This window comes from Lipotes vexillifer, unplaced genomic scaffold (genome assembly GCF_000442215.2).
Source record: "Lipotes vexillifer unplaced genomic scaffold, Lipotes_vexillifer_v1.1 scaffold150, whole genome shotgun sequence".
NCBI classification, from domain to species: domain Eukaryota; kingdom Metazoa; phylum Chordata; class Mammalia; order Artiodactyla; family Lipotidae; genus Lipotes; species Lipotes vexillifer.
This window is the reverse complement of record NW_006792921.1, coordinates 6890220-6908355: the sequence shown is the minus strand read 5'-3', so window position 1 is coordinate 6908355 and position 18136 is coordinate 6890220. Positions and strand designations below refer to the sequence as shown.

The window sequence follows — 18136 nt, the reverse complement described above, 5'->3', positions numbered from 1 at the left end:
TTCCCTAACTGGCAACAGGGAGCCCCAGCCTGAACTAGTATTTGCTTTTTTTTTTTTTTTTTTTTTTTTTGCGGTACGCGGGCCTCTCACTGTTGTGGCCTCTCCCGTTGCGGCGCACAGGCTCCGGACGCGCAGGCTCAGCGGCCATGGCTCACGGGCCCAGCCTCTCCGCGGCATGTGGGATCTTCCCGGACCAGGGCACGAACCCATGTCCCCTGCATCGGCAGGTGGACTCTCAACCACTGCGCCACCAGGGAAGCCCTCTGAACTAGTATCTGGACGATGGGAAGTCAAGTCCCGCCCAGCAGCATAAGCCAGAAATAGAGGATTCCCACGTTATCCATGCTCTTTGCTCCACGAATTGATCCAGAAGATGCAGATGCTGAGCACTAAAGCTTTCCCTGTTATCTTCCAAGTTAGGATGATCTGCTTCCTTTCCACTGCATCAGAAAATGAAAATTCAAGAAGTGGGAATAGAAACCAGATTCGAAAAAGAGGAGGAAGGCAGAGAGGTGACTGGCAATCTGATATAGTATGCCTCCTGGGGAAAATGTGTCTGGATCTTAAAGGCGGACTATGACAAAATGAGAGCAGAAACAAGTCTATTTTTTCTAGGTCGCCATAGGGAACCAATTAACCTATTTACAGGTGGTCTTAGGGGAAATATCTTTAAATAGCTATTTGTCACCATCTTTTTCATCATCTTCCATGATCACTTTGGGTCTCTCGTCCCTGAGCAGTGTCACACCTGCAAAACAAAGCACAGATCTGCAATTAAGTGCCTCTAATTAAAATGTTAGACGACCTTAACAGCATAGACAGTACACAGGAGCATGGCAACGCAGAAACGTTTTAATGTCTGCAAAGCTAACTGCTAAAGGTGCCAACAGAGAGAGAGGGAACTGAGGGGCCTTATTTGGCCTTCCCAGAGGAGCTGTGGCTCAGTGAGAACACCGTTATGGTTATAAGAGATGCTCAACCTGGGTGTCAGAGGCAACTTTCACCCCCTTCTCTACATTCTACATTTAAGCTTACAACAGTAGGATGGAAGCATATGGATTTTGGAGGCTAACTGCTTTGGACTCATTCTGCCACTCACTTAATCTGTGTTGGGCCAGATAGCACCTTCAGACATAAGTTTTCTTGCATGTAAAATGAGGGCATTAATATTTATATAAAGGGTTATTGTCACAACTAAATGAGAAGTATGTAATAATTCTTAGCACAGTGCTACAGCCATGAGCAACTTAGTTCTTTCTTTCCTTTCACAATTTGCTAGTTTATTTTCCCTTTGAAAAGAACTGGTAAGCCTCGTGAAGTCAAACTAAACATATTTTACTAACGTCTGGGAAAATATTGAGCTGAGACTCTGAACATGCTGCTACTGAATGTCAGTGCTGGTAGATGATAAATTTTATGTGGTTTAGAGCAAAACGAGAAAATAAGGGAAATGCAGTGAATTTTTTTCATACAGCTAATATATGGCTACAATTCTGTCCTCTATTTTGAGATGATTCTTTTTCTTATTTGGGGGATTAAAATATCCTTTCTTTTATGAAATTTTAGGGGTGTTAGATGGTTGTTTTGTCAGTACCCTTACCAGGAAAACTTTGAAGTTGCTATCCCTATGTTAGGCTCACAATATCTTGTTTTTAAAAGTTTACTGGTCTGTGGAATTCAGAAGCCTGAGCACCATTTTCTGGACTGATCAGCCCGGAAAAAACTATCGAAGGAGGTCTGGATGGTTCTGCTCATCCTGTGAATTGTGAAATCGGTTGTTTTAATAAAAGGAAAGGGAGCTGTGATTCAGGGACAGTCCTCCATGGTTTCTGTCATCCCACCTCCAGTCAGTCAGCTTTGTTTTCCCACCTCTGCCTTGAATCACTCCCCACCCTTCTCAGAATCAGAGACCTTTCTGTTCATGAAGCATTTCATAAAGATCTAAACTTGAGGGAGGAAAGCTGTGCACCACAAGAGGCCTTTCTACAACACTGGAGTCCATTCAACAGTGGCAAATTGATGAAAACTATGTGTTGATCTTAAAGACTATTCCTTTGATTCAGTCCCTAGTTTGTTCATATGGGTTCTTTATCAATTTAGCTGATATTTATTGGAGGAGAAAAACAATTTCAAGAGTCTGGCTGAAAATAAAGCTTTTGCATAAATCACTTATGAAGCAGAGTGGGAGATATTTTCTCTTATACCAGTTGCACAGAGGTTTGGATTTTAATTTAGAATTAAGGCTATCTTGATCCAAGAACATAGAGTTAGCTATGCTGAGCCCCCAAGCATACCACCCTTCCTTCCTTGATATTTCTTCACATTACACCAAATTTGAGTGGATTCAATGTGGACAGGAGCCTTTAAATTCCCAGATCCTAGTCAACTTTCTGGTTATTTTAAGTATCATTGACACCTAGTTGTACAAGCATCTGGGCAAAAAAAAAAAAAATCCTGGGATTTCAGGGAACGGAGGAGGCTGTTAAATCATCAAGGTCAGCCCTTCCCAAAGTGGGCTAGGTTTTCCACAGGGACACAGGAGATACTTTCAAGTGGATGTGAACTAGAATTTATATTAGTATAATTAAGCATTCATTTTAATGTCTTATAATGAAAAAATATATGGTAGTTTATCAAAACCTTGATTTCATGGATATCATTGCTTAGGATGAGGCTTAAATCAGTAGCATCTATATGTCGTCACTGTGTGCTTATCCTTGACACTTCATATCATTGCCTTTGGTCATTTGGAGATGAATGAGATTTAACAAACACTAGTCTATCTGATTTAACCCAGTCTTGATCCTCACATTTTCCTGTATAAGCAGAGGTGTATTATTGGAGAAATGTGCTCTAGAGCCAGAAAGCTTTCCCTTCATTGGCCCCTGAACTTGGAGCAGGTCACTTAACCTGTCTGAGCCTCAGTTTATTCGTCTGTAAAACTGGAGGAAACATAATTTGTATCTCCCACAGGGGGTGATCCCGCCAAGATAGATTTAGCCCAACATTCTTTTATGCTTCAGTCACACCTTACATGAACCTCTGTTAAAGTACTTTACACATTGTAGGAATCATTGGACAAGACATCCGTCTCCTTACCAAACTATGAGATTCTCAAAGGATATTCTAACATCTAGCACAAGACTTGGAATATAGTAGGGATTTAGAAAAATGTCACTTCTTTCCCTTTCACTCTCTATGTAGAAGAATTTAGGGCACTTGGTTGCTTCTTAGAGCTTGACGTGATTTTAAGGCCAAAGCTGTTAGTCCAAGGTCTCTAAAGGGTCAATTAGCCTTGCAGCAAGCTGTTTTAGGCCATGATCCCTGACAGAGCACCATCTAAAGCCAGTCACCTGCATTACAGATGTGTGCAGATCTAAGGCAGCCAGAGCTAGGACACCACCCCTCCTGGTAAACCACACCAGAGAGAGCGCTCTATTCCCGGCAGGACAGAAGAGGTGTCACTTTCAAAGGACACATCAGGCTCCTTTCTACAAGTACCATATTGAGCTTTGATCTCCAAGTGTTCACAGCTCACAGGCCAATTTTTCAGGAAGTTTCTCTTCAATGCTTGCAGCCTCATTATTCATTACTTTCTCAAGTTCCTTTTGCCACAGACCTCAACTGAAGACTTCGCTTCCTCTTAAGCAGGTCTCGGCTACACAGATCTGACCAATCCCAAACCAGTTCTCCCTGCCCTGCAGTTCCTTGGCCCTGGCAACTGTGGGTCACATTGAGAGCAAAGCTTGGGCTGGCAAGGAAGCCCGAGATGACTCCTCACTGCTCAGAGGAGTTGTCTGATGGTTGGAAGCTGTCAGAGAAGCTCATTAACCTCAGGGAATGAAGGTAGTTAGCTAGAGATTTAAAGAAGAGAGTGAATCCCTGTCCAGCCTTCACTTGCCAAGGGCTAATGGGAGGAGGTGTCTCCGGAGTGCATTTTCCTGTGAGTTCCTCTCAAGACCCTTATTAGAACCAGTGTGTCTCTCTGAACCTCTGCTGAAGGCTCTATTCTTATCAGCCTAACTAGCATTTCGACTCCTACCAAATCTTTAGATACTAAAAGGCTCTTCAAAGATAAAGCACTTCAGCTAACATGCTAATGAAAGCTAGAATCATAGAACACTATCTATAACTGCAAATACTTGCAACCCAAAGATTTGCTGACTCAATGAATTCCATAATGTATACAGGCCACTGCTCCAACTCTGTGTACTCTGCACTGTTTGATAAACATTTTTTATTTGTCCGGGGAGCTGCTCTCTTAGGATGTCGATATTGGGACATAAGCAGCCTCCATTCCCAGAGAAATAGAGCTTAACAGTTTAGGAAGTTCCTTGAATCAGCAGGGTTCTACGGAGAGGTAAAACACTGTGACTAGAAAAAATTCTCACAATTAGAAATGATTTAACTTATCTCAAAGAATATAAGGTTCTTGAGGACACGGGGAGGGGGAAGGGTAAGCTGGGACAAAGTGAGAGAGTGGCGTGGACATATATACACTACCAAACGTAAAATAGATAGCTAGTGGGAAGCAGCCGCATAGCACAGGGAGATCAGCTCGGTGCTTTGTGACCACCTAGAGGGGTGGGATAGGGAGGGTGGGAGGGAGACGCAAGAGGGAGGAGATATGGGGATATATGTATACGTATAGCTGATTCACTTTGAAACTAATACACTACTGTAAAGCAATTATACTCCAATAAAGATGTTAAAAAAAGAAAAGAATATAAGTTTGAAAAGAGATAGAGGTGAACTAACATTTATTGAGGACTTTCAATAAGCCAGGAACTGTGCTAGGTGCTTTATATACTTTATTTAATTGTGTTAACAACCTTGAGAGACAGATTTTATGGTTCTCCTTTCAGAGATGGATGAAATGAAGGAGGCTCTTATGGTCTGTTTCCCAAGGTTACAAAGCTGGAATGGAGCAGAACCAGAGATCAAACCTACCTACACCTGTCTGACTCCAAAGCCCATGTTCAGTGCTGTGTACTAAGGTAACTCTCTGACCGTCAGTATTTTTGTTCCTCTACTAAGTCTTCCCCTAGAAGGACTTCAATAAAAACAAATACAAGAATGAGTAGAAAATAATCAGTCTCCTAATGGAGAACTTGTCTTGAGGACATGGGGAGGGGGAAGGGTAAGCTGGGACAAAGTGAGAGAGTGGCATGGACATATATACACTACCAAACGTAAAATAGATAGCTAGTGGGAAGCAGCCGCATAGCACAGGGAGATCAGCTCGGTGCTTTGTGACCACCTAGAGGGGTGGGATAGGGAGGGTGGGAGGGAGACGCAAGAGGGAGGAGATATGGGGATATATGTATACGTATAGCTGATTCACTTTGAAACTAATACACTACTGTAAAGCAATTATACTCCAATAAAGATGTTAAAAAAAGAAAAGAATATAAGTTTGAAAAGAGATAGAGGTGAACTAACATTTATTGAGGACTTTCAATAAGCCAGGAACTGTGCTAGGTGCTTTATATACTTTATTTAATTGTGTTAACAACCTTGAGAGACAGATTTTATGGTTCTCCTTTCAGAGATGGATGAAATGAAGGAGGCTCTTATGGTCTGTTTCCCAAGGTTACAAAGCTGGAATGGAGCAGAACCAGAGATCAAACCTACCTACACCTGTCTGACTCCAAAGCCCATGTTCAGTGCTGTGTACTAAGGTAACTCTCTGACCGTCAGTATTTTTGTTCCTCTACTAAGTCTTCCCCTAGAAGGACTTCAATAAAAACAAATACAAGAATGAGTAGAAAATAATCAGTCTCCTAATGGAGAACTTGAAACTGCTAAATCATGATTGCCGAATGGAATATCTAATGAACAGATACTTATTGAGCACGGCTATATAGGAGGGACTGGACCAGATATCAAGGAGGTGAATACCAGCAACACAGGGCAATCCCAGGCCAATTCTCGTGACTTCATCGAAAAAGTCGTTGATGTAAGTCAATTTAAATAACAGCTACAACAACAGCAACAAAAACAATAAGGACAATCCTAAAAGAGAGGGCAAAGTCTTGGTATTTGCATGCCCAGCTCTAATACAGAGTTAGTTCAGAATAAAAAATATTCATTTTGGCCTTGGAGGGGTCTGTTGGCAGAGACTTTAAGCTGGCTGAGTCTTAAAAGGTGACTAGAATTTGGACAGAGGCAGAGCTTGGAGGAAATGTGTGATGGGTTGAAGGATCAGTATAGGTAGGGATGCATGTAACCTATGAGAAACATGGCCGAGGCAGGTTCAGACCCTCCCAAATGGTCCTTGGTCCATTTCTCCAGACAAGTGCTTCCTCGTGCTCCATTCCTCCTTTCCTGGCTCTTCTCAGGGGTCAGTAACCCTGTCTGCTCCCCTGACTGTATTTTCATGATGTGTTCTGAGCCGTCTTTCAATTTTGTTATTAGATGCAATAATGGGAAAATACAGTTTTATAATAATGACTAAATCTCATATCCTCCCAAGTGTCCCTTCTGGATTGCTAAAATGCTACCAGTCCAAACCATAGCATGGTGCAATGAAAAACTGCTCACAGATGAGACAGACCTGGACGGGGAGCCCCAGCTCTGTCATGTAACAGTGTTTGAACGTGAGCATAATTTGATCCATTCATCAATCGTTCTAATCATCCCATTATCAATTAGCCAATCAGCCATCCATCCATCCATCAATTTCATCAACAGAAGATTTTAGAGTAGCTAAGTTACTTAAATTCTCTCTCAATTTCTTTATCTGTAAAGTGAGATAATAGTTATTGTGTTATTCAGTTGATTTTTGAAAATCCACAAGACATGTAAACTCAGTAGCTAACGTTAAGTAGGGTTTCAATAAACATTAACATATTTTCTCTTCTGCCATTCTCCCACCCCCAACTACTGTATAAAACAAACACGCACTCCGTCTTATACTCTAACCGTGATTGTGTATGTCTTTCTCCCCAACTTGTACACAAGACTATACCTCACACGCTGACTGCCCTGCCCTATAACGTGGGGTTGTGCACATAGTTCAGCAAGATTTTTTGGTTTGATTTGACACATATTAAGAGAGCTATCATTGTTTCTGCAGCTCTCTTTCTCTCCCTTTCACTCTTTCTCTTCTTTTGAGGATTTGGTAAATATATCCAGGTGTCTTGGGAGACTCAGCTGTCAGCCATAGAAGGCAAGATTCCTGGAAGACTGGGGAGGAGGGTATTTAAACTCTTTTCAAGGACCCGCTGACATTTCTATTTCATTGGTTCAGTGAATTCGACCAGTTCTGCTGAAGCATGAGTTATGCTCTTATCGTCACCCAGCTCCAAGTCAGCCCCAGGGGAGCGGCCAATGAAGGTAAACCTGAAAGGCAGCAGTAAATGCTGTTCCTCCCCTGGACCCTTCTTTGAGACACAGATTGCTGGGCCAGGACAAAGGCCATGCCTCTGGCACCTCCAGATGGTAAGGCTGTTGACCTGTTTCCATCATCCCCTGAAAATGCCCTGCACCAGCTCTTTTACCTGCTGCAAAGGGGGACACGTGCAGGGCAGGTGTGTCTTTTCTCCGTGGCTTTTTCTGTTCCAGGTCAGTGTTATGAAGAGCTGGACTCATTTTGCCTTTTGGATGTCTCTCTTGGACATCGTATCTTTTAATTAAATGTTCTGAAAGCACACCTGCATAATTAGGGGAACAGAGGGAGAAACAGGGTCAAATACATGCATCCACGTTTGCACATACACCTGGTGATGGTAGTCAATAGATCTTTTCAAACATCTTAATAAAAGCAGTTTCTTTAAAATAAGAATTCGTATTTATTGAGGCTACACTAGAGAACATCATTTGTGCAAAGGATTTTACATGTCTGATTTCATTTTAGCCTCACAAAACCCTGAGCAATTTAATATTACTACCACCGTCCACTCGCTGAGGAAAGTGAGGCAAACACATGTGCCTGAGGAATGGAGCCCAGGTCTGTCTGCTGCCAAAGTCCACCCCCATTAGAGCGATGGGGCCTTTGCTGTTCCATAAGCCACGGGCTACACTCTTCACTGACTTAATTAGTCCTCTACTTCCACCTTCCTGCCTACTCTCCTTTCTTCTACGCGTGAAAGTTCTCTCCATCTGTAGAATGGAGAAAACTCTCTAAAAACAGCCTCCTCTATAAAACTGTCCACAGTTCACTGCCCACACCGAGCTCCCAGGGTCCTTATCCGAGGACCTCCGTTATGATATTACTTCTTGCTGCGCATTTCAGCTGTTTATGTGTTTCTCTTATTTCTTATAAAACTGAAAGAAAGTTCCTTTTTCAGAAGGCTCTGTGTTCTATTTGTTTTGTATCCCCCTGAGTGGGTTGTGAATAGAGAGGACATTAAATAAATGGCCTGGAGGGAAGGGGTAAAGGAAATAAGACAAAACAAAACGTTTGGAAACAAGAGAGTGTCACATGCCACACGCACGGTTGTTACAGAGGCTCGTTAGCTGTTCACCAGACTGTTTGGCTCTTCTGGGCACACAGCTGGGCTGCATTTCTCTGCCTCCCTTGCAGTCGGGCAAGGGTTGTGATGGAAGGAAGTGTGTGTGCCACTTGCAGGCTTGCCAGTCCTCCACTCTGTCTGCCCTGGGCCTGCTGGATGCCTACAGTGACTTTAGAAGCCGTGTAGTGTTGATGTCCATTGACTCAAGTCCCTGCGGGACTGTTTGGAGCACAGCCTGCCTCCCCCGCCCCCAACTTCCACTGATGAGGGAAAAGTAAACTTGTATTGTGTTATCCACTAATATTTTGGGCTATATATATATATATATATGTTATAATGGCTGGCCTTATCGTAGCTAAGACAAATGTAGAGATTGCAACAATGATTTTAAAACATCCAAATATTTAAGGAAAAAATTGTAAGACCAATGTGATCTAGAGGCGATCAGTTCCTTTTTACAGATGTGTGAACTGACCTCACCGTCCATTACCTGGTATGAAAGGTGGGATGTGCAGGGCCGGTGTATCTTTTCTCCTTGGTTTTTTCTGGTCTGACTCAACATTCATGGTGACTTGTACATTTTTCCCCTTTCTTGGCTTCTTTTTGAGATCACAGTCCTTAATAAACTGGTCTGAAAGGTCATCTGATTTTGACAAGACGCAAAGACAAAAAGAATATTACGTAAGTGTCCAGTCATGGACCGGTTGGATTCCAATTATACCTGATGATAGGAGTAGAAGTCGTTTGGTCTGAAAAAGAAAAGTATTTATTTATTGTGGCCTCGTCTACAGTGGACTTTACATGCATAAATCATGTAATAAAACTAGAATTCTGTAAAATTCCAAATGGAGAGAGCTTAAATGGGATGGATAATCAAGGCAAAGAGGAATTTTAAAATATAGTTAAGCAAGGCACAGAGTGGGTTTAAGTTACATTTCTGATGGGAGAACAGGTGTCAGATGCTCCTTTCCAATTTCCTTTGCTCAAGCCTTATTCTCTTTGGAGAGTCCAAGGGCCGGTATGGCGCCTTATGCTCTCTTTGGTCTTGTAGTTGGGTTCTCAGTCTGTTCCTCACTCCCTTAATTTCTATGACTGGCCAGGTCACACCAGTGATTCATACTTACACTTCAGCATTGGTCTTTTTAAAAAATTTTAATTTTATATTGGAGTACAGTTGATTTACAATGTTGTGTTAGTTTCAGGTGTCCAGCAAAGTGATTCAGTTATACATATACATATATCTATTCTTTTTCAGATTCTTTCCCCCTATAGGTTATTACAGAGTAGTGAGTAGAGTTCCCTGTGCTATACAGTAGTAGGTTCTTGTTGATTATCTATTTTATATATAGTAGTGTGTATATCAGCATTGGTCTTTACCCTGCCCCCTGGCTTTGCAATTCTCCTATTTGCCCATCCTAACCCCAGGTCCTCGCGTCTTCTTATTCATCTCTTTAGTTTCCTCAGTCCCCTGCTTTACCTCACCAGAGCTTTTGAAGACTTGATTCTACATCATGTCCATCAGCTGTCATTGTATGCAATTAATTCGATCTGATCACCCCTTGCCCATTAAAGTATTCTCTCTGTTCCATTTTACTCCTCTGTGCTTTGGTTTATGTTGCTGTCCTTTGAGCTCCTCTGTCACGGTTCTAGCATTTGTTCATTCCATAATGATTTATCTCCTGCTCTAGATAGAGCCTTCTTGGAGATTAAAGATTATATATCCTTTTGATAATTTTATTCTTAATTGCCTCTCCCACCAATAAATGCTTGCTGAATGGATAAATAAGTAGAGTTAGGCTGATCTAAGTTCAAATCCTGACTCAGTTTCTTGTTAGTTCTGAGAACTTGGGCCATAATTTCTTTTTTTTGTCCTTTTTTTGCAGGGGGGCTTAATTTCTAGGAACTTTAATATTCTCTCAAATTTTAAGGTGAGGATAATATTAAATCGGTGTGTGTGTGTGTGAGAGAGAGAGAGAAGAGAGAGAAAGAGAGAACTAAATTTGTTAAGGATGGTAAAGTATTTGATACATTTGATATATTTCATATCCTCAAAAAATGTTCACTCTGGCCATTGCTTACCCCCAATACTTTCCCCAAGGCTCAGAGGAAAGCCAAACCCTCCCACTCCCACCCCATCATTGTCTTTTCTTATTAACACGAGTCCTGGGTGTCCTTTCTCATTTTCTAAGTATCCACAGCATTTTTACTCATGTTAACACCTTTAAAGGGTGATCTAATGATTACTTATGCATATCTTCTTGGCCCTCTTTTATGACAGGTGTCTTGTGTTTTATCTCCTTAGCAACAATGAATAAATATTTGTTGAATGTATGCTTGAATGAATGAACTCAAACATATTATGGATAAGGAGCTATCCCGTTAGGATTCAAAGAAGGTGCAAGGCAGTGAAGCTATTTGTCTCTCTGGAAACTCACTATGGTCTGGATACTGTCCAGCTAGATTTACAACTATGAATGATGTTGGGGAAATTCAGAGAGTAATTGGATTTTTTTAATCCCTCCCTCCCTCCCTCCCTCCCTCCCTCCATTCCTTCCTTCCTTTTTTCCTTCCTCCCTTTCGTCTTTCCTCTCTTTCTCTTTCTTTTGTTTATGAAAATATTCAGGTCACTTCCTTTAAAATATTGTGGATTAAATGTGCCAGACCTTTTCACTTCACTTTTGTGGGTCTAGACATAACCTGTCATTCATTCATTTATTTATTCAACAAACATTGATTAAACCTCTACTGTATATGCCAGCATTGAGCTAGGACTAAAAAGAAAAGTAAGAAATGGACCTTGCTTCCAAGTTACTTATGGTCTATTGGACATTATATCTGGATGATCCTTTGTTTTAGAAAACCCAATACATGTGAGGAACCAACTATCAGAAATATTTAGTAACTGTATATCATTATGCCTGCCTCATCAGAAGATCATAATACATAACCAAAAAATCAAACAGCATCATTCTTCAGCCATACTTAATAGTAATAAATATTTCCTTTTATCTAGGAGATTTTAATAATTTCATCCAATCATTTCAATTTAATAAGCATTGATTGAAATTGTACTATGTGTAAGGCATTGGACTATATGATTTTATGTTTACATGCATGCAAATAAAGGAGATGAGAAGGGGACTTTATTGAGTACTACTTACGTACTAGGTGATTTCACCTCATTTTAGTGTGTGGGATGGACCAACACCTTTTCTGATTCGTCAATGCCTGTGTTCTACCAGATGTTAAATATTCACACCATCCTGAATATATTATCTCATTTAGTTCTCACACCATGCCCACGAGGAAAGGTACAATTATCCCTAACTTGCAGATGAGGAAACTGAGGTTTAGAAGGCCAGCTAAAAGGCTGAAGATTCCACTGGTGACAGGTTATGGCATCAGGATTAAACCCAGGCTCTTGAGTCTATGTATCTTAATGCCGGGCGGAAAATGTAATTTTAAAAATTTATTACCACAGAGCACAGTTCATTTCCCCCCATATTATACATACCGTAGACATTTGTTGAATGAATTAAAGTGGCTCAGAATGAGTGCTGCCCAGCTGTGGGGTCTCTGGAAGTACAGGCTGGCTATGGACCAGCCATGCGTCACCGTTCAACCCCAAGAAGCGATTCAGGGCACCGTACAAAGAGCAAGACATTTCCTTCAATTTTGACTTTTACTTCAATTGCCTTTTTTCCCATTTTTGGAGAAATCCTGAATATAAAATATCTTGATGGTAAATGGGGAGAGGGGAGAGGCAAGGGGAGTCATAACCAGGCGAGGCAAAAACAAAGGCTATGAATATGCAAAAGGCCCATCCATCAAAAGTCTGAGTGTCTCATTTTTAGAAGTGGGTAGAGGCAGAAATGTTTCTGGTATTTTCATTACAAATGTTATGCAAAAAGTCAGTTCTGGAAAGGAAACAGATTGACAATAAAGCAGAAAAAGGCTATTTAAAATTCTGTCTTGATAGGCAAAGAGAGATATTTGAAATATTTTATTGGCACTGCACGTGGGGCGTAAGTGTGCCGGCAAGTACTGGAAACAAGCTATAATGTCACATTCCGTTTATTGCCTCAAAAATGCTCTGCCTGGGACTCTGTCAGACCCAAAAAAGAGGACAACGCCTTTCCCCTCTTTTTTTAATTCTAATGAACTTCTCGACAGTGCTCCAGCTAATATTTACATGGCAGACCCCACAGACCCATGGCTATTTGCCCGGCCATCTGGTGTTTGCTGTCATCAAAAGTCACAAACTATCAGGTTTCAGGGGGCCTCCCTCTGACTTGCCTGCAAATTGAATGGCAGGGATGCCCCCTTTCTGACTTTCACCATTGACATTCACACTGGAGCATTTACCTAAGTGGCCACAACGAGGGTCAAGCTTGTCCAGTCTGTCTTCTGAGAGCTCCAGTGGCTGCATTTGCTCAGTGGACATCATCGAAAGAGGGCCCGTGTGTGAATTTCTTCTCCAGCACCACCGAAGTATAGAAACAAGTCCATTAGTACCTCTTCTGTTTATTCACTCACTTGTTAAATAAGTATATCTACTGAGCACTTACTACTATGTTCTCAATTCAATCCTATTTTTAAAGTCTGCTTCTACTTAGCTACTAGAAGCTTCAAACTTAAGATTTAAGCCAAAATAAATGAATCACACACACACACACACACACACACACACACACACACACACAGATTATCAGTAATTGTCACATATCAAATGTTCAATATTTGCTGTCTTTTAGAAGCACTGTGGGAGTTTCGAGAATGAACACTTGTAAACTCTGAATTAGAAAAGGGTTAGCTGGGAGTTACAGAAAATCTTGATTAAACCTTGCCTGGATTTTTTTCTGTTGAGTTCTGCAAAGTAAGATTATGCCTACTTCACAGGTGAGGAAACTGAGGATCAGAACATCTAATTAAGTTATTTAGTCACACATCTATTAAATAGCCAAGCTTGGATCCATCTCCATTTCTGAAGACTTCCGCTAGAGACCCAAGACTCTTAAAACCGTGGCTCCTTTGCATCGAAATTGAAACAGGCTTCTGGTTTTCTACCATTACATGCTTATAGCTCTGAAGTAATGAGACTTCTTCCCTATATCCATATTACAACAGTCGTAGAGACGTGGTAGGAAAAAATCTAGGTCTTGAAATGGATCTTTATTATTTTCTCCCTAGAGATTTCTGACGTTATAGCAAATCTGTTTCCTCTTCCTCCTCCCTCCATAGCCCATTTTTCCTAAACCTCAAATCCATTGAATTTTTCAGAGCTATGAATTGTAGCCATGGTCCAGAAGGAGTAGAAATTCAGAATGGACATGTGTCAGGTCTGAATGAGAAATGCATTCGTTGAGATTTATAGGAAATCTTCATTAGAGTCTGCCTATATTCTGTTTCTTTTAGATAATTTATTACTCATGTCCTACCATAGCAAGAATGGTTGGAGAGCAATAGGTTAAAATGTTAGCACTAAAATATTCTTTACTCCTGTCATGTAAATTAGTTTTGCCTCCTCAAAGACTATACAAAGATAGAGACTATTTTTTTTTTTTTTTTTTTTTTTTTTTTCCCTTGCGTTATGCGGGCCTTTCACTGTTGTGGCCTCTCCCATTTGCGGAGCACAGGCTCCGGACGCGCAGGCTCAGTGGCCATGGCTCACGGGCCCAGCCGCTCCGCGGCATGTGGGATCTTCCCGAAACGGGGCACGAACCCGCGTCTCCTGCATCGGCAGGCGGACTCTCAAGCACTGCGCCACCAGGGAAGCCCGGTCCTTTCTTTCTTGATTCTTGGATCACTGGCATGCAGAGGAACACACAGACCAATTGTGTTAACATTTCAAGCTCACAGAATTAGTTCAACTCAGTTGTCTTCTGAGGAATAAGCCAATGTTCTCTGGGAAGGCTAGAGGGCCTCTCCTACAAGCTGAGATCACTGTGTAGCAGATGGAGCCATTAACGGATTACTTGAGCCAGCTTTTAGTGTCATTCTGAGCAGACTGACTTCACTGAGTGACTTCAGCAGAAATCAATTCAGACCCCGTTGCTTTTAGTGTTTGTATACAGACTGCCAACTCCCTGGGACCATAGGGAAGTATGCTGTTAACTTGGGTGGCCGGCCCCTACCTGCTTGTGTGAAGAGGAAAGCTATGGGACCATCATTCAGGATGAGTGGGCTCAGTGTTGGGGTCTGGAGGCAAAGTCATTCAGATATGGCCTGTGTACCTACTGAGTCTTTCATCTCTTTGGGCAGAAAGTCATGGGCCCTGTCATAGACTTTGTGCTGAACATCACCCCATGCAGGAACTGGTTAAAATATCCCTTCTCTAGAAGAAGAAACTGAGACTCAAAGAGCTTAACATGACCTACAATTAGTTACATATTTAGAGTCAGACATCTTTTGAACTCAGGCCTCTTACCTTCTACTCTAGGTCCTCTCTGGCAGGAGTACCCCTTTCCTTCTCTCCAACCTAATGTAAGCTGTTTTTTGTACTTGGATCATATGGCTGCTCCTATGTGCTCAATAGCTGGTTTATTTAATTTGAATCTGAGCTTTCAAGTCAAATAGATCTAGGTTAAATTTCAGCCCTTTACCTAAAAGCAGTAAGACTTTGATGAAGTGGCTGAATCGTCATGATGTAGTGAGGGTAGATGGAGCCCAAGTGCAATATAATCATTTTTGCCCTTTCTACCTACAGTCTCTTGCTGCTGTGGTAGAATTTGCCCAGGCGAGCGTCTTCCTGGTGCACCCACAGACTGGTACCCGGGGACATACGGTCCTCTCTGCCCCCATTCTTAGCCTCAGTTTTCTTATCTGTAAAATAGACTTAATAGTAACTATCCCAGAGTTACTATGATGCTTAAATAGTAGCTACGTGCTTTGCACATTGTAGGTATTGAGTAAATGTCAGTCATGTAACATTGTCTATAACTTACTAGATAGCTGGCTAATGAAGACCAGCTGACGAACTGAACAATTCTAAAAATCATTGACTCTTTCATTTTCATCTAGGTGCTGACCCATGGGACAGCCAGCCACCATCTGAGCAAATTGGCTTTCACAGTACTGGACTTGAGAGAAAGGAGGCTGCCCTTGAGAGACGAACTGTGCAAGTGTCAGAAGTCCACGGACAAGGTAAGGGTACCTGGTGATTAGTCACAAAACTGACACATGCCTCCTCCCCAAGGTAGCACCTAGTGTCTATGGGGGACACATCACTATTTTAAATCAGTGTGAGGGAAAAAATGATGGTAAGCCTCTGTTTACTAGGAGGCTGAGAGATGATTTTCACATTTGGGATTTTACTTTACAAAAATACTCTATGCTGGGCAGGGATGCATTTTGCCCATGGGATTAGAAGCTACTTTTACTATGGATGATGTCACTACAGTCTTCTTGGCTGTAAACAAAACAAAACAAAACAAAAAAAACCCCAAAAAACCTTCACACAAAGAAAGGAACGAGTACATGGAGGAGAGAGGTATTTGGAGTTTAGCATCACCTTATTAATGATCGTCATTTTATCTGCCTGTTGAACCTTAGTATAAGATGACCCCGTCTCCCTACCCCCTCTGCATTTCTACCCTCAGTGAGAAGGGGTGCTCAAGATAATTGAGCCACTGTAAGTCAGGAGCTAGTCTAATTCTTGAACTAGGAAATGGAATATTTCTACTTCGTATTCCTGACTCTGCCCATGCACTTCTCTCTTTAATTCAGTCTCCACCGCAAGCACAGCATATGGATGTTGCTTTTGTCATGCTGCCCAGGGAATGTTTCATCATCTCCCTCAGCAGCTCGCTGTAATATGGGAAATTTCTGAAGAATCAGCTCTTTCTTTCGTACCTAAACACCTGGTACCCTGGGTCTTCAGATTCCAACCAAAGGGCTAGGGACTGAAGAGATGCTTTGGGGGTATTTTATAAACTATTTTCTAGTCAAAGATTTGTGATCCTTTAGCATTCTCTCGCTGTTTATTGGTTCAGTGTGGTCTCTGAATTTGAATACGCACACAGTGACGACTGGGACCACCACTGTGACTGTCAGTATTGGCCCTCCCAACCTCTCCTGAAAAGCCTGGGGCCACATGTATGGTGGAAATCTGGATACTTTTATTATGTAACACCTCCAGAGGAGTCTCAGGAAGCTCCACAATCACAGGCATTACTTCTGTAGCAAAAATATGAATATTCACACTAAATCACATAAATAAAGGCTACAAAATGATTCATACCTTTCATGTCAGGTTTAGCTACCAAATGAATTTATATTGAACCTAACACCACCAAAAACTTTTGGTTTTCAAATTTTTCCATTAGAGAAGAAAGAGCTGTGGGTCTGTATTACTATTCTCATTGCTGTTTGAAAGAATGTGGGTGTTTTGTTGTAGCATGTACAAGAGACCAGGTGATGGCATATCAGGGGTTTAAGGAGGTTTCCAGGATCCTGACGCTAAACTCTTGCAATTCCTCTTGGTAATTCTTACATTCCTTTTCTCAGAGAGACACTTGTAAACCCAAATACCACTGAGAGAGGAGATACATTAACTGATGTCACAACACACAGGGGTTATTAATGACAAAGGTCTCTTTCTTTTTTGAGAACAGGAGAGGAAAGGTCCAGGGAGCTGGGTGCCAGGGAAGGAAGCTGGCTAGGTTGCAGGGCAGGAACGCCAGAGCAGCCTGCTGAAGCCGAGGACACCTTTAAGGGAGCCTGTCTCCACTAGCTCAGAGCTGGTTTCTATTTCAGGAGGATAGTAGTGCTATTTCTGCAGCTAAAAAGATTGGTCAGTTCACTTTAAGGTCAGAAGCTGCTCTGGTCATTTTGTCCTTTCTCTTAACACTGAGTAGATTTCTCAGTTGGGTGTCAGAATATGTAGTTTAATTCATAGAAAATTCCTCACTGACTGTAAGCATTTGGTGCTGTGAGGTGATATAAGGTAGAAACAAATGCTTGGTTGCTTGTCCCACTCTCTAGCTGGGTGAACTTGGGAAAGTTATATGTCCTCTTGGAAACTTAGTTTCCACATCTGTGAAATGGGCACAATAGTGGCTCTTCTCCAGGGTTGTTGAGAGTATTAACAGTACAATGTGTGTCAAGCTCCCAGCCCAGATCCCAGCACATGCTACCATTTTAAGAATGTCAGTTGCTTTCTTTGCTCTTTTAGTGCTCTGCTTGGAATTACAACATGTACATCTAAATTGAACCATTGGAACCATTTCCTTGTCCCATCTCTGGCCTTTTCTGAAGCTAATGATGAGATAAGAACAATCCAAGGTACGAACCAACTGCAGAACACCCATTTCCAGGCCTTGGGAACATGCTAATACTGATTCTCAGGAGCGAGCTGACACTTAGCCGAGTCATGTGGTATTCTAAAGAATTTCCCCAAATTAGTCAGACCTGGATTTACTTGATGGAATAAAAAGTTAGAAGGTTATGTCCACAGCCCAATATGGTGTCTGGTTAAAGTAGCCTCTGCTTATGTAAAAATTCATATCTTCTGTCAAATCTTTTCTTAACCTGAGGACTGAATTCAGGTTAAAAGTACCACGTTTTTAAATCAAATGTGTTCATTTAGAAGGCCTAAATTTGCAGTATTCCTCGAGGAATGACTCTTCCTCGAAGTAGGACAGAGAGAGGTTTTTTTTTGATTAGGACACTCTCTTCAGCCT

At 41.7% G+C, this 18136-nt stretch overlaps 1 protein-coding gene across 1 annotated transcript; it reads right to left on the bottom strand.

The window, feature by feature from the left end:
- Positions 1-677: 677 nt before the first annotated feature.
- Positions 678-12903, bottom strand: PPP1R17 (protein phosphatase 1 regulatory subunit 17). The gene is made up of 4 exons (XM_007466116.1): positions 12822-12903; positions 8947-9099; positions 7503-7655; positions 678-748 (listed from the first exon to the last, which is right to left on the bottom strand). The coding sequence occupies exons 1-4, from the start codon at positions 12901-12903 to the stop codon at positions 678-680; spliced, it is 459 nt and encodes a 152-aa protein (XP_007466178.1).
- Between the last annotated feature and the right edge of the window lie 5233 nt (positions 12904-18136).